The sequence below is a fragment of the Macaca nemestrina genome, chromosome 8, assembly GCF_043159975.1.
Source record: "Macaca nemestrina isolate mMacNem1 chromosome 8, mMacNem.hap1, whole genome shotgun sequence".
Lineage (NCBI taxonomy): Eukaryota > Metazoa > Chordata > Mammalia > Primates > Cercopithecidae > Macaca > Macaca nemestrina.
Genome location: NC_092132.1, coordinates 129,208,426 through 129,231,584, shown reverse-complemented (window position 1 = coordinate 129,231,584; position 23,159 = coordinate 129,208,426). Strand labels below are relative to the sequence as shown.

General features: G+C 43.6%; 1 protein-coding gene across 3 annotated transcripts in view; it reads left to right on the top strand.

The window, feature by feature from the left end:
* Window positions 1–23,159, top strand: part of LOC105482043 (dedicator of cytokinesis 5) — a 232,257-nt gene that overhangs the window by 53,663 nt on the left and 155,435 nt on the right. For all 3 annotated transcript variants that reach the window (XM_071068478.1, XM_071068477.1, XM_071068476.1), the window contains exon 2: window positions 1,087–1,170. In XM_071068478.1, the coding sequence (XP_070924579.1) occupies window positions 1,087–1,170 (84 nt within the window). The remainder of the gene's footprint in view (window positions 1–1,086; window positions 1,171–23,159) is intronic.

Genomic DNA, 23,159 nt, shown 5'->3' with positions numbered 1-23,159 from the left:
TACTTTTTGGCAAAATATCTGTTCAAAGCTCTGGCCTGTCTTAAAATTGGGTTGTCTTCTTTTTTTGAGTTATGAGTTAGTCTGTCGTTTTTCACAACCTGGCCCAGCCGTTGCCAGTTCTAAGGACTGTGGTGGCTGAGGTCACCTTGACTAGGAAGTGCTGCGGTAAACCCAGTTGCCCAGGGTGCCTTGGGCTGGGGCCAGGCACCGTCCCTGCACCCTGCCCTGTGTCAGTTTGTCACTGGAGGGTGGATGGGCCTCACAGGTGGCCTTTTGCCATCAGATACTGTGTTATGGAAGCCGGGACATGGCTCGCCTGTGTCCTGGAGATCATTAGTTCCGTGTTCTTGCAGGCTGGCTGTTGTCTGATGAACAAGGGCACTGACCAACAGAATCCCACAATATATTCTCATTGTAACCTGATTGTTTCTTTCCTAACACTTATCACAACTTTAACTAGTTATTTCTGTGATTATATATTTGACGTCTTTCTTCCTTCCACTAGACTGTTAAGTTCCTTGGGGACGGGGCCATGTTGATGTGATTTGCTGCTCTATCACTGGTCTCTAACACAGTTCGTGATATATAGCAGGCAATTGATCAATAGTTGTTGGATGGGGGAAATGAGGATCCATTCTCTGCTTTACAATAGTTGATTCACATGAAATTATTAAATAGAGAGTTGTTTGTTGACCAAATTGTTCACTAACCCCTGCATGTCTCTTTAGTGACGTGTATTCTTTTTTTTTTTTTTTTTTTTCGAGATGGAGTCTCATTTTATCGCCCAGGCTGGAGTGCAGTGGCATGATCTTGGCTCCCTGCAATCTCTGCTACCCAGGTTCAAGCAATTCTCCTGCCTCAGTCTCCCAAGTAGCTGGGATTATAGGCGTCTGCCACCACGCCCAGCTGATTTTTGTATTTTTAGTAGAGATGGGGTTTCACCATCTTGGCCAGGCTGGTCTTGAACTCCTGACCTCATGATCCACCCACCTCGCCCTCCCAAAATGCTGAGATTATAGGCGTGAGCCACTGCTCCCGGCCAAGTGACATGCATTCTAATTTGCCTTTTTTATTTCTCATTTCCAGCGATCTATAACTACAATGCTTCTCAAGATGTGGAGCTTTCCTTGCAGATTGGCGACACAGTTCACATCCTGGAGATGTACGAGGGTAAGTCTGGCTGGCCTTTTGCCAGACGAGGGCAGGGGAAAAACAATGTGAGTTACTTATTAAAAAGGCACTTTGAGTAAACATCAACATGCTTGACTTCCTGAAATAGTGCTAGTAAAAATTCAGGAAGTAGTTGGGTGACACAATTTTGAACAGAGTGATTTCAAAACCGCCAGCTGAATACATGAGCACAAACCTGCACAGACAGCAGAGTGAAAGCTCATGCATATGTGAAGGGCGCTGGTGTGGCCAGGCCACTTGGGCACAGAAGGATCAACGACACAGCTGGCTCGCGAGGAGACACTTGGGGCGTTGGGCTGGCAGTAGCTCAAAGGAAGCACTGCTGATTAAGGGTCTGTTTCTATTCAGCACTAAATGTTCCCAGGTTGGGGGAGAAATGAGGGAGAGTCTTTCTGGTGTTGCTGAGATTCTTTTAGAAAATTAGGTCAGGACTGCAGCAGGTCCAGAAAGCCTGATTGTATATTTCCTTCAACTAGGTCAGACTAGGGCCGTGGTTCTGTTAACCTGTTAGAGGGCTGCGGGGTAGTACTTAGGACTGCCTGTTTGTCTGCAAAGCACTGGTCATGTCTGTACCCACTCCACTGCAGGCTTCCAACTTCAGCTCAGGTGCTCTAAATCCTAGAAGAAGTCTTCCTCCATATGGCCACATTTTTAATCCAAACCTCCAGAGCACAACAAAAGCATAGCCAGGCCACTGAAGTTGAGGACCAAACCAAGAACAACTTTTACGGTCCAGTTATTCTCTCAGAAGGTTAGGGTACAAATGAGGTAGAAGTTAGGTGGATTTTATAGGGACCGTGCATTTTCCGGGTCTAGCCCCCATGTAAACCCCTGTGATGGTGAAATGGCAGAGATGGTCTGCTAGGACCCCATGCAGGTTCCTAGGGTGGAACAGGATGACACAGGATGAGAAAGAGGAGATGGGAAGGCAGGAGGAAAGAAAGCAGGATTTGGCCGTAAAACAGCTAAATTATCTGCCTGGTTGCATGGAAGACTCTGCTATTACTGCTGCCTCCCTTCAGTTTTTGGCAGAGGGCTGGGGTTTCACATTATCCTTTTCCCTTCCACACAACTCAGTGTAATCGTGTAGCTCCCAGGGGCAGAGAGAAGACAGAGAGGGCTGTGTGAACTCCTCCCTTTCTCTCTCTACTGCTTATTCTCACCGTCTCAGGCCCAGCCAAGCATCAGTTCAAAGTCTCCAAGACTCTAGGGCAGTAACCTTATCTTTTCCAGAATCCTTTGCTTATGGAAACCACAGCTCTTCCAATCTTATCAGCTCATACCTCTTTTGTCAGGAGGCCAGGTTAATTCACTTTGTCTAGCCTCAATGGATGCACATTTTCCTATTGTGCGGGTAAAAAGCGTGTGTTCAGTTTTTCTAACTCTTCTATGTGGGCTTGGAAAGAATGTATATTTAAGGATCACTGGGTGCAAAGTTCTTTTTTTCTTTTTCTTGAGACAGAGTCTCACTCTGTCATCCAGGCTGGAGTGCAGTGGCACGATCTCGGCTCACTGCAACCTCCGCCTCCGGGGTTCAAGCGGTTATCATGCCTCAGCTTCCTGAGTAGCTGAGATTACAGGTGTACGTCATCACACCTCGCTAATTTTTGTATTTTTAGTAGAGGCGGGGTTTCACCATGTTGGCCAGGCTGGTCTTGAACTCCCAAGCTCAGGTGATAGCCCCATCTTGACCTCCCCAAGTGCTGGGATTACAGGTGTAACCATGCCTGGCGGCAAAGTTCTATATATGATAATTAGGTTCTAATTTCTGAGTCATTTTTCAGGTTTGCTGTATGCTAACTTTTTTTTCTGCTTTTTCTGTTATTGATAAAACTGTGTTAACTCTTCCACCATGATTGTAGTTTGTGTGTCTTTACGGTGATGTCAGCTGTTTGCTTTATGTATTCTGAGACTTGTTTTGAGGTGCCTGCTATTTTAGAATTGTTGTGTTAAACAGTTCTAACTTTTAATTCCTATTTATTAAACCTTTACCATTGTCTTAATCAGTAGTAACATATGTCTTACTCTGTGTTGTGTAAAATTGCAGCCAATTCACTGGCAAGTCCCAGGGCTTCAATTTTTGTCCTCCTGGCTCCACAAGGCCGTTAAAAATGCTGCTCAGCTTCTCAGCCACTCAGGAATCCTTTCTTTCTTTGTATTGTTTTGTTACGTGTTTTGGAGACAGAGTCCCGCTCTGTCCCCCAGGCTGGAGTGCAGTGGTTCAATCTTGGCTCACTGCAAGCTCCGCCTCCTGAGTTCACGTCATTCTCCTACCTCAGCCTCCTGAGTAGCTGGGATTACAGGCACTCACCACCACACAGGGCTAAGTTTTGTATTTTTAGTAGAGACGGGGTTTCCCCATGTTGGCCAGGCTGGTCTCCTGGCCAGCTCCTGACCTCAGGTGATCCGCCCGCCTCCGCCTCCCAAAGCGTTGGGATTATAGGCGTGAGCCACCGCCCCTGGTCAGGAATTCTTTCTTTCTTTTTTTTTTGAGGCAGAGTCTCGCTCTGTCGCCCAGGCTGGAGTGCAGTGGCCGGATCTCAGCTCACTGCAAGCTCCGCCTCCTGGGTTCAGGCCGTTCTCCTGCCTCAGCCTCCCGAGTAGCTGGGACTACAGGTGCCCGCCACCTCACCGGCCAATATTTTGTATTTTTTAGTAGAGACGGGGTTTCACCATGTTAGCCAGGATGGTCTTGATCTCCTGACCTCGTGATCCGCCCGTCTCGGCCTCCCAAAGTGCTGGGATTACAGGCTTGAGCCACTGCACCCGGCCAGGAATTCTTTCTTCAATCGGCAGATGGATGCCCCAAGCGGAAAGCAGGCCCAGATGCTGGGGTGGTCTTTTTAGGTTTTGGTCTTTTTCAGATTTTGACCTGGTAATTCTTCACTGCCATGTTAGTTCGTGTGTGTGTGTGTGTGTGTGTGTGTGTGTGTGTGTGTGTGTGTGTGGCGGGGGCGGGGCAGCGGTGTATGAATTTATTTGTGTGTGTTGCTTTGTCATGCTTTTCTAATTGTCCTACAGAGTGTGGGAGGGAAGAATGGCGACTTGGTCTGAAATGAAGTAGGTAATGTCTTTTGTTTTTTGTTTTTTTTTCTTTGACACAGGGCCTTGCTCTGTCACCCTAGCTGGAGTACAGTGGTGTGATCAAAACTCAGTGCAGCCTTGAGCTCCTGGACCCAAGCTGTCCTCTTGCCTCAGCCTCCCAAGTAGCTGGGATTATAGGCATGTGCCACCACGCCCAGTTAATGAGGTCTCACCAAGTTGCTCAGGCTGATCTCAAACTCCTGGCCTCAAATGATCCTCCTGCCTCAGCCTTCCAAAGTGTTGGGATTATAGGCATGAGCCATAGCACCTGGCCCAGAATTTCTTCAAATTCTTTTTTCACTTTTATATGTCCTCAGCATATTTCTAAGAAATAGTTAATTGAAGCACTTTGTCCTGTTAGGGTTCATATCAATAGTAATTTTAAGGATGAAGGTGGTGGCTCACTCCTGTAATCGCAGCACTTTGGTAGGCTGAGATGGGAGGATCCCGTGAGGCCTGGAGTTCAAGACCAACCTGGGCAAAATAGTGAGACCCCGTTTCTGCAAAAAATTTAAAAATTAGCCAAGCGTGGTGGCATGCACCTATGGTTTCAGCTACTTGGTAGGCTAAGGTGGGAGGATTGCTTGACCCTGGGAGGCAGAGGCTGCAGTGAGCTGACCATACCACTGCACTCCAGCCTGGGCAACAGAGTGAGACCCTGTCTCAAAAAGAAAAAAAGAAAGTATTTTTAAGCGTGCTGACTGTTTATGCTTTACCGAGAGTTCTCCAGTTGGTCAATGAACATTCCTCAAGACAGCATCTGTGTGGACCAAGCTAAGGGGGTCACTGAGCTTAGCTGAATATAAATATAAACACATTTACATTCATTTCTAATACCATGCACTTGAGTCCAAACAGTCCAAAACCCACAGTGCTTCTAGTATATTACAGCTCACACTATGATATGCTTGTAGGATGTGCTGGCCCATTTGACAGTCACACAAAAATGGTTAATTTCCTCAGTTATGATGGTCCGGATGCTGTAGTCCTGCCAGCGAGAAACTGCTCTTCTTAATTGCTACCATAACATTTTTGCTGCATCAGCCATAGAACTTTTTCATCTCAAAGGACGTCAGTGCTGTTTTTTAAAAGTAAGCACATGTTAAGGTGTGAAGGGGAGGGAGACTGAGAACACTCGAGTCTGCATCGTGAGCTTACCAAGTCCATTAACCACCAAGTGGCAGGTCAGCTTGACAGAGAGATTACTATATTGGATTATGTTTTTCAGTAATGTTTATTTTCTGGGATTACTTTTTAAAATCGTGCCTACCTTGCCAGATGCCCCGTGATAGGTCCTTGTATCTGCTAAGCACTTAGAGTTCTTGGCTGGATTCCCAAATTCCTTTATTATTTAAGGCAGCTCGAGGCAAGGGCAGGAGTACTTTGCAAACATGAAATGCGATGGGAATGCTGAGTAATCACTTGTCTCCTACCCCTCCTCTCCTCGTCCCTCTTAACTTGAGAAAAATAAACAAAATGAAAACATCAACAGTCCTGCCGGGCAGAACTGAAGGGTGACACTGGCACTGTATTGTGGCCCTGGGATTTGTGTCTGCCAGCTTCCTGTCGGAGCTGACTTTGGGGCGCTCCCTCTGCACCCTGCCCCACCCTGCCCTCCAGATGTCTGCATACCAGATCTGTGTGTGTTTTTCCAGCGTGGACATGAATCCACCCAGACATGAAAATTTTTTTCTGCCCACCGCCCAGGACAGAATACTATTTTTGATTCTCCTTTTTCTCTTTCCTGCTGTGTGGTTGGATGAAAAATTTCAGAAAGTATTGGCTCATTGAAGGCAAAGCTTGCTCCTCCTTCATCTGCAGAGCCTGTGCCTCCCTAGCTCCTGGTATACGGTGGATGCTCAGCAACTATCTATTGAATGATGAAGATAAAATAGGAGACCAAGGCAGACTGGTGTAGAGAGTAAGGGGGTCAGGGGTCACCTCCACAAAACCCTGAATATTACAAGGCAGAGGTGCTGTTCCTTCTCTGTGAGGGAAATACAGGGGATGCTAATATTTTTCGGTCCTCTGCAATTATAGGAGGATTTAGTCATTGCTGAAGTTTTTGTTTTTATTTTATCTATTTATCTTTTTTTTAGAGACAGGGTCTTGCTGTCCCCCAGGCTGGAATGCAGTGGCATAATAATAGCTCACTGTAGCCTTGAACTCTTGGGCTCAAGGGATGCTCCTGCTTCAGCCTCTTGAGTAGCTGAGACTACTGGTACGTGCCACCATGCCCAGCTAATGTTTTTATGAAGCCTTGCTGTGTTGCTCCAGCTGGTCTGGAACTCCTGGCCTTTAGTGATCCTTCCACCTCAGCCTCCCAGAGTGTAGGGATTACAGGCGTGAGCCATCGTGCCTGGCCTTGTGTGTTTTTTCGTTTGTTTTTAAACGACAGTTTTCTTGAAATGTAATTCAAATACCACTCAATTTACTTATTTAAAGTATACAATTCGATGGATATTTACTAAGTTCACTGTGCAGAGGGTTGGGCAAATATCACTATTTACTTTCAGAACACTTTCATCATCCCATAAAGAAGCTCTGTACCCACTGGTAGTCATGCCTCCCCTGGCTCTAGGCAGCTTCAAATTCATTTCATGTAAGTGGAATCACACAATATGTGGTCTTTTGTGACTGGCTGCCTTCATTTAGCATCAGGACGTCTTCTTTCTCGCTCGCTCTCTCTTTTTTTTTTTTTTTTTTTAAAGAGACAGGGTCTTGCTCTGTTGCTCAGACTGGAGTGCAGTGGCATGATCACAGCTCACTGTAGCCTTGACCTCCTGGTCTCAAGGAATCCTCCTACTCCAGCCTCCCAGGTAGCCGGGACTACAGGTGCATACCGCTATACCCAGCTAAATTTTTATTCTTTGTAGAGACAGGGTCTCACTATGTGCTGAGGTTGGTCTCGAAATCCTGGGCTCAGGCGGTTCTCCTGCCTTGGCCTCCCAAGGGCCAAGTGTCCCAAAGTGTTGGGATTACAGGCATGAGCCACTGTACCTGGCCCAACTTTATCTCTTTTCATTGCTGAGTAATAACGTATTGTGTAGGTACATTATATTTTATTCATTCATCAGTTGATGGACATTTGGGTTGTTTAGATGTTTCAGCTACTGTGAATAATGCTGCTGCGAACATTTGCATGCAAGTTTTTATGTGGACATATGTTTTCATCTGTCTTGAGTAGGTAACTAGGAGTGGAATTGCTGGGTCATAGGGTAACTCAATGTTTAATCTTTTGAGGAACTATCAGACTGATTGAGCTTTGGCTCCAAAACAAGTGACCAGAGTCCAGATGAGCGAGCTTCTATCCATTATCTTTTCTCACTCATTTGACTCTCTGGCCTTGCCCCTGAACTTCTTTTGTTACTAAATGAAGGAAAGAAGCAGAACTGACTGAGAAGCTATCTACCGCTCATCCATTACAGGTCTCCAGGAATTATTTGTCTTCAGATACTTTATCAGGAAACAGAGTTCCGTAAGGACTGAAGCAAGCGTTCTTGCCTTTCTTCATCTTTGGCACTGGCCTGCCCACAGTCATTTCTGTGTCTTTGCTTCTTTTACTGTGGAATGTATTTGGCAGCAAGGTAGCTGTTTATTACTGTGAACATTCCTTTCCACCCCAGATCCGTGGCAGAAAGTGCACTGACTTCTGGAGATGCCCGGCCATGAGGTCATTTATTCATTCAACATTATTTGCTGAGCACCAAGTATGTGACAAGTACATGTATTGAGCATGAGAGATGTTCTGGGTACTCTGTGGTCTCTTGAGTGACAAAATGCAAGTTCCTGCTCTCGTAGGGTTTACATTGGAGGGATAGGCAAAAACAAGCAAACAAAGTAAGGAAACAAAACAATTCAGACATGTGCTTACAAATGCTATGGGGAGAAGAGGGCAATACTGCAGAGGCCAGAGGTGGAGGGCAGCGATGGAGAGGGAGAAGGAAGACTACTGTAGGTTAGATGCTTTCGTCCTTGTCTAGGTTGACTGTCCCTGGGCAAGACATTGCAGCTGTTTTTGTGACAAGGACATTTCATCTAAATTGGAGTCACTTTTTGAATAGAAAGTGATCAAATGTAAGTGCTTTGAAAAGTGCGTAGTACCTTGTACATGTCAGGTTTCAGCATCCTGTTACCATGGAGCTCCCCTCTCCTGTGATTAACCTTGCTCCAGTCACAAGTGGTTTTAGGCCTGGGGTCTGAGGTTCCTCTAGTGCTGGTTTCCTGGGTTTAATTCATATCCATCGATTAACTCTTCTTCTGCTCCATAAACCACTCACAAGCTCATGAGAAAGGGTGGCTGGTGTGCTGGTGTTAGCAGTAATTTCTGGGGTAAATACAACACAATTGACTGCTGTTGGAACAAACACAATGGGATGTCTCAAAGGTGAGCTGAGCTGTACGGAGGCAGGCACAGCACACAGTTTTATATTATTTCAGGGCAATTTGTAAAGACTCAAAAGATAGCACAAGTGCTTGGACTGGAACCAGAGGAAATAGGCAAGCCTGAAAAGTTAAGAAACAAAAATAAGTGTTTGTATATGTACAGGAGTTCCCCAGAATACCCATGTTATTTCTTCTGTATAGAAGGAGGCCAGTTTTTGAATGAATTCTAATCAAAAATCTACTCCCCTCTAATATGAAAAGGAGTAAAAATGGATTAAGACTTGCGCTGTATGTGTTTTAAATCTCATCTTTGTAAAGCAGACCTTTGTGAGGAGGGACAGCGGGCAGAGTTACGACAGGTAAGTAACATGTCAATGAATTTTGTCTGCATGTTTGCTAAAACTTTCTAACAGAGATATAAAAAAGAAGAGAGTGGGCCAGGCGCGGTGGCTCATGCCTGCAATCCCAGTACTTTAGGAGGCTGAGGCGGGCAGATCACATGAGGCCAGGAGTTTCAGACCAGTCTGGCCAACTTGGCGGAACCCTGTCTCTAATAAATGCTCATCATCACTGGCCATCAGAGAAATGCAAATCAAAACCACAATGAGATACCATCTCATACCAGTTAGAATGGCGATCATTAAAAAATCAGGAAACAACAGTTGCTGGAGAGGATGTGGAGAAATAGGAACACTTTTACACTGTTGGTGGGACTGAAAACTAGCTCAACCATTGTGGAAGACAGTGTGGCAATTCCTCAAGGATCTAGAACTAAAAATACCATTTGACCCAATCATCCCTTTACTGGGTATATACCCAAAGGATTATAAATCATGCTGCTATAAGACACATGCACACGTAGGTTTATTGCGGCACTATTCACAATAGCAAAGACTTGCAACCAACCCAAATGTCCATCAATGATAGACTGGATTAAGAAAGTGTGGCACATATACACCGTGGAATACTGTGCAGCCATAAAAAAGGATGAGTTCATGTCTTTTGTAGGTACATGGATGAAGTTAGAAACCATCATTTTGAGGAAACTATCGCAAGGATAGAAAACCAAACACCGCATGTTCTCACTCATAGGTGGGAATTGAACAATGAGAACACTTAGACACAGGGTGGGGAACATCGCACACCGGGGCCTGTCATGGGGTGGGGGAAGTGGGGAGGGATAGCAAAAAAAAGAAAAAGATAAAAAAATTAGCCGGGCGTGGTGATGTACACCTGTAATCCCAGCTACTTAGGAGACTGAGGCACAAGAATTTCTTGAACCCGGAGGGCAGAGGTTGCAGTGAGCTGAGATCATGCCATTGCACTCCAACCTGGGCGACACAGCAAGACTCTTACCTCAAAAAAAAAAAAAAAAAAAAAAAAAGAGTGCTTTTAAAAGATTTTTTCAAGCAGAGGCTTAATAATCATCCTTTAGAGATGTGGTAGTAGGAACCCTGCATTGGATTATGAGACAGTATGGTATCTAACACTTTGAGAATGTCTGATTGTCATATTCTGCTATGCTCTATGACAATTAATTTTGTAACACTGAAATCTCTTTATTGTTCCTCCTTTCTACTTGGTCTTTCTCTACTTGGTCATCCATGCACAGTGGTTAGAAGTGAAGAGAGAGACAGAAGATTCAAAATTGCTGTTAAAAATCAATTCTTAATAGAACGTGTAAAAGTTTACTGGATATAAGCTTCAATAGGGGCATCCAAGGTATTTGTGACTTTCATTTACTTTTGTTACCCACTAATTAAAATAATTGAAAGTTTATTGTAATTCAAAATCTATACAGTCGCCATGATCTAGGTACAGATACACTGCCTTTCACATACGTAAATGGCAGTGAGCCTAACAGCTTAGATTTTATGACACTGCGTGCACACATTTTGGCATTAGCCTGGAAAGCAGATAAGGCCATGTGGCATTTTGTTGAGTGTGCTTGGTCACTTCCCACATCTGTTTGACCTTTACCTTAAGTACAGCTTGTTAGCTACTACTGCTGGTGACATATGTTCCTGAGATGTGTTTTTCAAAAGATGTGTGTGGCAGCAGGAGGGTGTTTACCAGAGAAATTAATTAAAAGGAGTGTCAGTGAAAAGTCTTATCCAGACTTAATCTTTAAAAAAAGGGAATGCCTTCTCCTATTTTTCCTTTTCAGGTATGTTTCAATACGCTTCTAAAATTCCATCTTTATTTATTTTATTGAGACAGAGTGTCACTCTGTCTCCCAGGCTGGAGTGCAGTGATGCAATCTTGCTCACTACAACCTCTGCCTCCTGGGTTCAAGCGATTTTCATGCCTCAGCCACCTGAGTAGCTGGGATTACAGGCACACGTCACCACACCCAGCTAATTTTTAGTAGAGACGTGGTTTTGTCATATTGGCTAGGCTGGCCTCAAACTCCTGGCCTCATGTGATCTGCCCACCTTGGCCTCCCAGAGTGCTGGGATTGCAGGCATGAACCACCATGTCCAACCCTAAAATTCCATCTTTAAAAATATGCATGATTCAGGTATAGGCATATATGGAATTTTCTACTGTAGAGTTCAGAACTGTTTCCTGAGTGGTATCTTCATTCAGTTATTCTGTCATGACTAAGTACTTGGAATTACCTATTTGGGCAGCTCCCATGCACCTAAGGAGGCAAACACAGTGAAAGCAATGATGCTTTTGGGAGTACTCTGGAGGAATGTTCCCAGGAGCTTTTAGCATTGCATAGATTTTGGACTGCAACAGATCTTGGTTGGATCAAGGGGTTGAAATGGGAGCAGAGTCCTTCCATCCCATGCACACACATACCCGCTCACAACTGACTTCACACCCCGATTGCTGGACCATTCACATTATTTGGTGCATAACCTTTATTTTTTAAAAAATGTGTTAGGTTATCTCCACATAACATCACTGTTGGGCTGGCTAAGCCTCAGTTAAGGATTACTGTAAGGAGAAAGCCTTAGAGGAAGGTTTAAAATTGATTGAGGGCAAATGATCATAAGATATTTCTCCCCTTGCTTATATCTGGAAAAAAATGTTAAATATATGCCTCTGCTTTGTCCATAGTAATATAAGAGTCATATCTTTAAAAGCATATATTGATGAAAGAATTCAGAATACTAAATAAATGGAAGCTGTTCCATGTTCATGGGTAGGGAGACTCAATGTCAAAGTGTCAGTTCTTCTGAAGTTGATTTATAGATTCAATGCAATCCCAACTAAAATCTCAGACAGTTATTTTGTTGGTATTGACAGATGGAGTCTAAAGTTATGTGGAAAGGCAAAGGACTCAGAACAACCAACAAAAAAGTTGAAGAACAAAGTTGGAGGACTGACAGGACTGACACTACCTGATTTCACAACTTACTATAAAGCTGTAGTAATCAAGACTGTGGTTTTGGCAGAACACTAGACAAACAGATCTCTGAACAGAATAGAGAGCTCACAAATAGACCCACACAAATATAGTCAGCTGACCTTTGACAAAGGAACAAAGGCAATACAATAGAGAAAAGATAGTCTTTTTAACAAATCGTGCTGGAACAACCTGACAACCACATGCTGAAATAAGAATTTAGACACAGACCTTTCACCCTTGACAAAAAATAAGTGAAAATGTATTCTAGACCTAAATGTAAAATATAAAGGTATAAAACTCTTAGAATATAATAACATGGAGAAATATAAGTGACTTTGGATATGGGGGTAACTTTTAGATATAACACTGAAGACACAGTTATATGAAAGAAATAAGTGATAAACTGGACTTTATTAAAATTTAAAACTTCTGCTCTGCAAAAGATAATGTCAAGAGAATGAGAAGTTAAGCCACAGTTTGGGAGAAAATCTTTGTAAAAGAGAAATTTGAGGCCGGGCACAGTGGCTCACGCCTGTAATCCCAGCACTTTGGGAGGCCGAGGTGGGTGGATCATGAGGTCAAGAGATAGAGACCATCCTGGCCAGCATGGTGAAACCCCATATCTACTAAAAATACCAAAACTTATCCAGGCGTGGTGGCAGGCGCCTGTAGTCCCAGCTACTCAGGAGGCTGAGGCAGGAGAATTGCTTGAACCCAGGAGGCGAAGGTTGCAGTGAGCCGAGATCGCGCCACTGCATTCCAGCCTGGCAACAAAGCGAGACTCTGTCTCAAAAAAAAAAAAAAAAAAAAAAAAAAGACATTTGATAAAGGACTATTATCTAAAACATGTAAAGAGCTTTAAAACCCAACAATACAACCCACTTAAAACATGGGCAACGACCTTCAGAGAAACCTCACCAAGGAAGATATATATCCACATGACATGTAAGTGTGTGAAAAGATATTCAGCATCATATATCATTAGCGAATTGAAAATTAAAGCAATGAGATACTACTGTGCACCTATTAAAACGGCCAAACTCCAGAACACTGATAGCACCAGATGCTGACAAGGATGTGGAGCAACAGGAACTCTCATTCATTGCTGATGGGAATGTAAAATGGTACAGCCACTTTGGGAGACAGTTTGTTAGCGTCTTAGAAAGCTAAACACACTTTTATCACACGATGCAGCGTTTTCTGTCCTTAGTATTTACCCAAAGGAGTTGAAAACTTATACCCATGCAAAAGCATGCACATTGATGTTTGCAGCAGCTTTTTCATAATTGCCAAAATGTGGGAGTAAACAAGATATCCTTCAGTAGGTGAATGGATAAACAAAGCGGTGCATCCAGACAATGGAATATTATTCAGCACTAAAAAGAAATGAGTTGTCAAGCCATGAAAAGACATAGATATACATGTTACTAAGTAAAAAGAGTCAATCCATATAACTCCAACTATATGACATTCTGGATAAGGAAAAACTATGGAGATGGTAAAAAGATTTGTGGTTTCCAGGGGTTAAGAGGGAAGGAGGGATGAACAGGTAGAGCACAGAGAATTTTTAGGGCAGTAAATCTACTCTGTATGATACTGTAATGGTGGAATCATGTCATTATACATTTGTCCATACCCACAGAATGTACAACACCAACAGTGGACCCCAATGTAACCTGTGGACTTTGGGTGATCATAATGTGTCAGTGTAGGTTCGATTGCAACAAATGTACCACTCGGTGGGGTATGTTGATAGCAGGGATGTCTTGTCAGGATACAAGAGGTATATGATAACTTTCTGTACCTTCTGCTCAGTTTTCCTGTGGACCTAAAATTAAAGGCTATTAAAAAATTTTAAGCATATAAGGAGACTTTTGTGTCATAAATACTAACTCTGTGCTTCAGTACACCCATTCTGTTTCACCCATGGAGCTGAATGATTCAACAGAAATGGTCATAATAGCAGGAAACAGACTGCCTGAAAAACTTGTGTTTTATTGAGGGGTCTTAGAAACCCATGAAAACTTCACTTCTCTTCCTTGCCTCATCTCCGTGTATAATTCAGGCTACAAGCAAGAATGGACAAGGCAACACAGGAAGGTTTCTTGTTACAGAAAGATTCTTAGTCTTACAATTATATTCTGTGTATCTGTTCCTAATGTTTGTCAGGCAACCAAGAATGTTAAATATGTATGTGTGTGTTTAATTTTGGTGTAGGAATATAGGATTTTAAACAACTGCATCTAGCAATTTGGTTAATCTTCTAAATGGCAGGAACAATGAGTATTGCGTTACTAACCTTGAATACTTGTTTAGTTTTCACCAGTGCCAGTTTAAGAATCTGTTACAGGCTGGGCGCAATGGCTCAAGCCTGTAATCCCAACACTTTGGGAGGCTGAGGCGAGTGGATCACTTGAGGTTAGGAGTTCAAGACCAGTCTGACCAACATGGCGAAAAATCCTCTCTACTAAAAATACAAAAATTAGCTAGGCGTGGTGACATGTGCCTGTAATCCTAGCTACTCGGGAGACTGAGGCAAGAGAATCACTTGAACCCGGGAGGCAGAGGTTGCAGTGAGCCAATATCGCACCACTGCTCCACAGCCTGGTCCACAGAGCGAATCTCCATCTCAAAAACAAACAAACAAACAAACAAAGAATCTGTTATAATTAGAATGGAAAGATACAAAGGGTGAAATTTTTTTTTCTTAGTGTCACTTTCATTGCTGACACTAAGTGTTTAATCAGGCCTTAGATAACCAATTTTGGTAACTTTTGAGTTCGGCCCCATTTGGTCTCTGCCAAGGCCCTGGTTACTCAGTGCCATGTTTCTCGATGATTCTAGCCACAGTCTTAGGGTTTTCCTATCACTCAAATTGTTTCTTCTTGGCTTTTTTTTTGGGGGGGTCCTCTTTCTTTTAAAGTCATCTTTTCTACCATTTTCTTGGAGTAGGGAAGTCATGTTGGAAAATAAAATTATGTCTTCATATCAGGTACTACAGTCTGGATACCCCTAGCATGGTATCCCAGCTGTTTTGTGTGTCTCAGCTTTGGTTGTTGGCGGTAATTTTAGTAGTTGAGAGAGGTTCTGCTCTTTTTGAGGAGCACAAACACATTCTTCAAAAAGTAAGTAAAAAAGAACTCCAAATAGAGCCCCCCACAGTCAGCAGCACGGGAACCAGAAGACAGCCCTAAGCACTGCAGATGATCTCTGAACTATGCCATTGGGTGCCTTCCGTGTCTGACATTTTACATCCCCGTCTATGCCAGACATCAAGCTAAGGCCTTCCATGTACTGCCTCTCAGTTCTTACAATCCTGGGAGACCAGAGTTATTGATGCTCTTTTAATCAATGTGGAGATTTAGGTTAAGAAACTTGAAGAAATCCACACAGCTATTAAATGGCAGAGCTGTGATTCCCACCGGGGTCCTGTGTAATCCTAGTATATTGTTCTTTCCACAACATGCAGCCCTTCCGCAAATGACGTTTACACTTTGGACATGGCATAAAGTTTTCCAAAGGGGATACGGTTGTTTTGCTTTTGAAACAGCCACCTGAAAAGTTCAGCCGCATCCCAAATGTGTCTGTATTGCAGTGAGCTCTTCCTGAACTTAGCTCCCCTCCGCGGCTCTTAGCACACAAACCTGCCACTTTTACCCGGCGCTCTCCTCACTGTCCTGGAGAGGGATCAGGGATTGGGGTTATACTGTCAAACTCCTCGAGGTCCCATCGCCTCTAGCATCACTCTTTATAAAAAGTGGACCTCATCTTGGTTGGTTAATTGTATCTCTCTCTTGTTCATCTTTCAAACTCATGCTGATGATAACAAAAGCAATGTAAGAGTGAGTTGCAGCAAATTCATGGTTCCTCCTGATCAAACCACATGCTACCTCCTATCATCTCAGCTTTCTTAACTGGTTGGATAAGTTAGAAAAATGCATCACAGAAGAGGAAAGTCAGACTTTTAGCAAGAGGGACTAACCGCTGGTGAGATTATTTTGCTTTAAAAAGGAAACAAAGAAAAGCCACGTCCAGAAAATATAAAGGGAATTGGCCAACAAGTGGATGATGTCCAGGATACAGGAAGTGTCATTTCCTTCCTCTCACTGAGCTTCCAGGGCTCTGTGAAAGCACAGAGGGAGGTTTCCTTGTTTTGCAGTGGAAATTTGGATATATCATCTCTCTATTTTGCTGACCTTGATTTGGTCCTCCTCCTCGCCCCTCGCTGCCTGGACCAGGTCTCTCTGCTTGTCTCAGAAGGTATTTGTTGGTTGCAAATAGAAATCTCTGCCATCACCCTCTATTATAGGCAACCAGAAGAAACTTTCTTGGTATTCTTTGCTACAGATATTATGGGGTAACAAGATTAAAAATATTGTAATGTTTTTGTGGAAGGAAACTTAAGAGATTGAAACCATAAGAACTTAAAATTGACAATGGAAAAAATGGAGTTCCCCGGAGCTGGTTGTTGTGGAGTTAGGATGGAGAACCAGGCCTTTTGGTGTCAGACAAGTTCTCTTTATAAAGAAGCAGTGGCTCTTCTATTCTGGACATTCTGGCCTCATGGGCGGGGTGCTTTAACCCTGCCTGTCTCTACCCACCGGGCATGGGATCCCAGGAGAACAAAGAAGGGTCACTCAGACCCTGCTGCCCAAGTGTGTCTTGTGGGTGCAGGTTTCATTTCAGATTCCTTACAGCAGTCTATTCTATACCTAGCCAGTGGCTCAAGAACACCCGCCTTTCTCATTGTTATATTCATCAGATGTTTACTCAGTGCCTGCTGCATGCCAGGCGCTACGAAGGACAGTTCTTTGTTTTGATCATTTAAAAAGTTAAATAGACTAGGCACGATGGCTCATGCCTGTAATCCCAGCACTTTGGGAGGCTGAGGTGAGTGGATCACTTGAGGTCAAGAGTTCAAGACCAGCCTGGCCAATATGGTGAAATCCTGTCTCTACTAAAAATACAAAAACTAGCTGGGCATGGTGGTGCATGCCTGTAATCCCAGCTACTTGGGATGCTGAGGCAGGAGAATTGCTTGAGCCTGGGGAGCGGAGGTTGCAGTGAGCCGAAATTGTGCCACTGTACTCCAGTATGGGCAGCAGAGCAAGACTCTGCCTCAAAGAATGAATAAATGAATGAATGCATGAATGAATAAATAAAGTCAGAAGCTTTATCTCCTGCTTTTTCACTTAGATGGTGTGCCTATGCATGTGTGTTTTATACTGATAGAATTCCATGGCGAAGCCCACCTGACCTGAGTGGCGGTGCATTGAGAAAGTGTCCTGTCTACTGTGCCCCAGCAGGGCCATGGGCCAGCTTGGTATAAGGGAAAGCAATGAGCTGGCAGGTAGGAGGCCTGTGTTTGTATCCCCAGCTTAGGTGGTAAGTGCCTGGGAGATATGGGACAAGCCTTTTCAGTTCCTTAACTATGTTTTCTTTATTTAATTTAATTATTTACTTTTTATTTTATTTTTTAAGAGGCAGTCTTGCTCTATTGCCTAGGCTGGAACACAGTGGCACCATCATGGCTTATTGCAGCCTCAACCTCTTGAGCTCAAGTGATCCTCCTGCCTCAGCCTGCTGAGTAGTTGGGACTACAGGCATGCACCACCATGCCTGGCTGATTTAAAAAAAATTTTTTTTTTTAAGAGAAAAGGTCTCACTGTGTTGCCCAGGCTGGTCTTGAACTCCTGACTTCAAGCGATCCTCCTGCCTTCAAGCGATCCTCCTGCCTTGGCCTCCCAAAGTGTTGGGATTACAGGTGTGAGCCCCGCACCTGCCCTCCTTTGCTTTAAGTAAGGTTGTTATTTTTCAGTGATTTCTGAGTTCCCTCCAATATCTGATGATCTCAAATCCACAAAATTGAGCTCAGATAATTAACCTGGAAAACTCATTTGTCTCACCAAGAAGTATAAAAGAATAGAATCATCTTTTACCATCTTTGCATCCCTTGACTTTCTGCCTTTGAACTTATTTTCAAAAGCCCCAGTGAGATGCATGTGGGGTGTGGACATTGTGAGACCTGAGGCTCAGGAAGGCAGTGAGTGTGCTGCTCACAGGCAGAGGTGCAGCCACTATCTGTCTGTAAGGAAGGATTTTAGACCCAGCCCTTTGTCTGTCCTGTGACGAGTTTGCACCCAGCTGTTTCTGCTCACTGGCTTCCCAAGAGACAGCCAGCTTTTATTGGAAGGACAACTCACTGGGGATGGGAGGACAGGCTATGCCCATGGAAACCTGACAAGTTTACCTGGCCTACAGGGGATGGAGCCTTTGACCTTGGCCCCATTAACTGTGTTTTATCCAGCAACCTACCAGACCAGCGACACTTAAGGGAAAAACAACAGGATTTAGCACCTGCTCCTTCTCTGGGACCGCCGCCCCCCTTGCCCCCACCCCCGGCAAACACACACACACACACACACACAATGCAGGTGTATAGAAACATAGCTCCTTGTCTCCTTCATAATTACCTTTAATTCCTAAGAGGTTAAAAATAATTTGTTCATCTTTTATGTGTGTACGTGGGATAAAACTAATTTATCTTGTGATCAGAAAGTAGGGAGAGATTTTATAAATCACTCCATAATTCCAGCATCTAAATGATGCTTTCCTTGTTGTGAAATCATGAGTACCTCTCAGTAATTGCTTCTGAGTTTTCAGCATATTTATGACTTTCTCTTTTGTGTGCCAGAGTCTACAAGCATTACCATTAAAAGTCCTTTTGTATTTAGTTATTTGTTTACAGATATGTTTCCTTCCTCTTTGAAGACAATGTCTGGCGCAATGGTGTTCAATAAGTGTTTTCATGTATAATGAATGAATGGACCACTTTAGTAATGTAAGTCCTCAGCCTAAATGCACATCCTCAGAGAGAGACAATTTTCTTGCCTGCCTCCCTCCCTCCCTCCCTCCCTCCCTCTCTCCCTCCCCCGGTCCATCACTCCCTCCCTCCCTCCCTCCCTCCCTCCCTCCCTCCCTCCCTCCCTTCCTTCCTTGCTTCGTTCCTTCCTTCCTTCGTTCCTTCCTTCCTTTCTCTCTCTCTCTCTCACGCTCTCTCTCTCTTTTTGTCCTTCTGTCTGTCTTTCTTGACAGGATCTCACTCTGTTGCCCAGGCTAGAGTGCAGTGGTGCAATCATAGCTGACTGCAGCCTCCAACTTCTGGGCTCAAGGGATCCTCTGACTTTGGCTTCCCTAGTAGCTAGGACTATGAGTGTGTGCCACCTCACCTGGCTAGTTATTTTATTTTTAGTTTTTTGTAGAGTCAGGGTTTTGGCTATGTTGCCCAGGCTGGTCTCCCACCTCAGCCTCCCAAAATGCTGGAATTATAGATGTGAGCCACCACGCCCAGAGAGAATTTTCTAACCATGTTTTCTAAAGTAGCTTCATTCTCAGGAGTTGGCCTTTCCCAGGTTAGCCTCTTTTATTCCTTCGTAACTTTTAGCCCTATATGAAATTACTTTTCTTGTTTATATGCTTGTGTGTTTACACATATATTTTTTTCTTTCCATTATTAAGTAAGATTTAGGACATGGAGACATTGAGTACCCTGCTTTCCTAACATCTGTAACTAATTGTTCACTGGAGAAATGAATCTCCAATCTGCAGTTGAACTTCTGGAAATAGCAAAACTTGTTCAGAATGAATTTTGGAGCATGCAGTAGTAATTAAGATGAATAATGTCTTTGGGAAGACATAATACCACGTAAAGTAATGGAGAAATAGTTCTGTGCTTTTTCACATATGACTCAAACTTGTTTCAGAGACATTTCCAAACAAAAATATTCAATCATATTTCAGCAATGCAATTCTGTGTTACTTTGAGGTGGTTACTTTATAGACTAATATTCACTTGACAGTGTCAATTTTTACATTTAAAAAAATTGCAGTAAAATTTATATGCAACACAGTGCACTCATCTTAGGTTTACAGTTCAGTGTGTTTTATGAAATGAATGCAGCTTGTATACCTAAACATTCCGATCAAGATAAAACACATTTCCCTCACCCCAGAAAATTCCTTGGTGTCTTTATCCACATGGTTCCCATCCTCAGTAAACAGCCGCCAATCTGGTTTAGATCACTGCGAGTTAGTTTTACCTGTGAGTCAATGTCATATCAGTGGAATTAGATGTGTCTTTTGTGTTTGGTCTCTTTCACTTATTGTAATGGTTTTTAGGTTCATCCATGATGTTGCACATCCATAGTTTATTCCTGTGTATTGCCAAATATAAATATATTACATATTATATATGATAGTAAATAATATAGTATGTACATATAACACTGTTGATACTCCCATTGATGTACATTTCGATGGGTTCCAGCTTTTGACTGTTAAAAATAAAGCATTCATAAACATTCTTATAAAGCATCAGAGTGAGGATGTGGCCAGGTCATAGGATAAGTGTAAGTTTAACTTTATAAGAAACCACCAGCAATGGAAGCGAGTTCCAATTGCTCCATCTCCTTACCGGTGATTGGCGCAGTCAATCTTTTTACCTTTAGCCATTCCAGTGGGTGGATAGTATCTCACTGTGTCTTTTTTTTAGAGTTATAATTTGCATGGAGTAAAATTCACCCTTTTTAGTGTAAAATTCTGCAGGTTTTGACAAATGCATGCAATCATGAAACACAACCATGGTCAAGCTACAAAGCCATTCTGTCAGACCCGAAGTTCTCCCGTGTCCCTTTTCAGTCATCCCCATGCCACCCTGAGTACTTGGCAACTACTCATCCGTTTTCTATCCCTATAATTTTGCCTTTGCCTAGTTCTGGCCTACCAGGATTTATCAGCTGTATATTTTTTAAATTTTATCAGTCATATATGTTTATAAATTTAAACATCATAACTATTTCTACAAGGTTTATAACGAAAAACAGGAGACCCTTTTTAACTCCTCTCGAATTCTGAGGAGTTTCAGCTTTTTCAGAAGTCTTTCAACTCTTTCAGCCAATTTTGTGGCATAAATCTCTTCATTTCTAAATTCATTTCTTACTGTGGAAGACAAGGATTTCACTCTTCTGTATACCCCACCATACAGATACCTATTAATCCCTCTTAGAAAAGCAAATATAGATATAATTTTTTTTTTTTTTTTTTTTTTTTTTGAGACCGAGTCTCACTCTATCTCCCAGGCTGGAGTGCAGCGGCATGATCTCAGCTCACTGCAACCCCTACCTCCAGGTTCAAGCGATTCTCCTGCCTCTGCCTCCTGAGTTTTTTTCTTTAAACACTTAGGATTTGGGTTATCATAGCTATGTAGTGTAAGCAGCAGAGGCTGTGGGATTTACCTTGATTACATTTCCTTTCTTGAATAATATGTTTTTCTAGAGCTAATTCCTTTTTTTCTTCATTCTCTGTGAATGTACCTCTATTTCATACTCAAGGTTACTGACAGAATTGTTGCCTGCCTTTTAATATGTTCAGGCAGATAAGATCATTCCTCAGTTCCTTTTTTTTCTCGGATTCGTTCCTCATGGGACCGTCTGTCCTCCTCCCTAGTTTGGGACTGGTTGCACTTTCCTAGTGACATAGCTCTTTTTCTGAGAGCTCCCTTTATCATCTGTCCTGGGGACAGAAAAGTAGGAACTAACTAGGTAATTCAACTAGGGGTAGTATGCATTTGTGTAATTGCAGATTAATACCTGTTCATTTTGACTGATCCACGTGTATAAAAAGTCATGAATTCACATGGATGCCTTCAATCCCAATCCGGCAGCACAGGGGTCATTCGAAATTTTTCCCTTCTGAGGCTTATAGCTCCATTCTATAATAGTAAGAAACCTAGCTTCCCATATTTTTAATAGATTTAGCTATTTGATCAGTTTCCTTGTATGTAACTGATCACTCATCCTCATTAGCATGCTGTCTCCTATGGGAACACCCCCCTCACCCCGTTTTTGCTCTGATATCCAAGGCCAGTGCACCACCCCCAAGTCCTGTGTGGGGATACCCCCTCCCCTCACTTAGGCTCTGACACCCCGTTTGCTCCCTTACATGGATGCCCAGCTCGTTCCCCCGGGGCTCTGACATGCCAAGCCAGTCTGGACCCCTCTGCGGATGTGCAGCCCTCCCCCATGGCAAATGCCCAAGTCACTCTGCTCCTCCCCATGGCTCAGGACTCAGCTGCCCAGGAGGGAGAGCAGAAGGGCCAGGATCCATCTCCTGATTCTGTCCTGATTCCCATTCCGCAAGTTTTTCCTTTCTTCAATCTTCGTATACCAAAGACTACCGTCCTCCTATTTGCTTAAGCCCAAGATACAAATACCTTTGAGAATTTGCCTTTACTCCCCCATTCATGGCCACCCGCAGCAAAGTCATGAGCAACGCCTGTTGATTCCTATATATCATGTGCCTGAGTGTGGTGGCTCACCCCTGTAATCCTAGCACTTTGGGAGGTCTAGGCAGGCGAACCGCTTGAGTCCAGGAGTCCGAGACCAGCCTGGCAACATGGGGAGATGCCCTCTCTATAAAAAATAGCCGGGCGTGGTGGCATGCGCCTGTAGTCCCAGCTACCAGGGGTCGGGGGTGGGTGATGAGGTGGAATCCATTGAGCCAGGGTGGCGAAGGTTGCAGTGAGCCGTGATTGCGCCACTGCACTCCAGTCTGGGTGACAGAGTGAGATCCTGCCACAAGAAAAAAACAAACAAAAAAAAACCTCACAAATATATATATCCTGCTTTTTTTTTCATCTCTCCTCCTCTCCGCTGCACCCACCACTCCCCTTTGGTGTTCCTCTTTCTACTACACCTCACATCCCACAATCCATTCCCATATAGCAGCAAGGATGCTCTTTTAAAAGCCTAAGGCAGCCAGGCACAGTGGCTCACGCCTGTAATCCCAGCATTTTGGGAGGCCGAGGCAGGTGGATCAATGGAGGTCAGGAGTTTAAGACCAGTCTGGCCAACATGGTGGAACCCTGTCTCTACTTAAAATACAAGAAATTAGCTGGGCATGGCGGCACAGCTCTGTAATCCCAGCTACTGGGGAGGATGAAGTGTGAGAATTGCTTGAAGCTGGGAGGAGGAGGTTGCAGTGAGCCAAGATTGCACCACTGCACTCCAGCCTGGGCGACAGAGCAGGACTGTCTCAAAAAAAAAAAAAAGAAAAAAGAAAAAAAAAGAAAGAAACATAA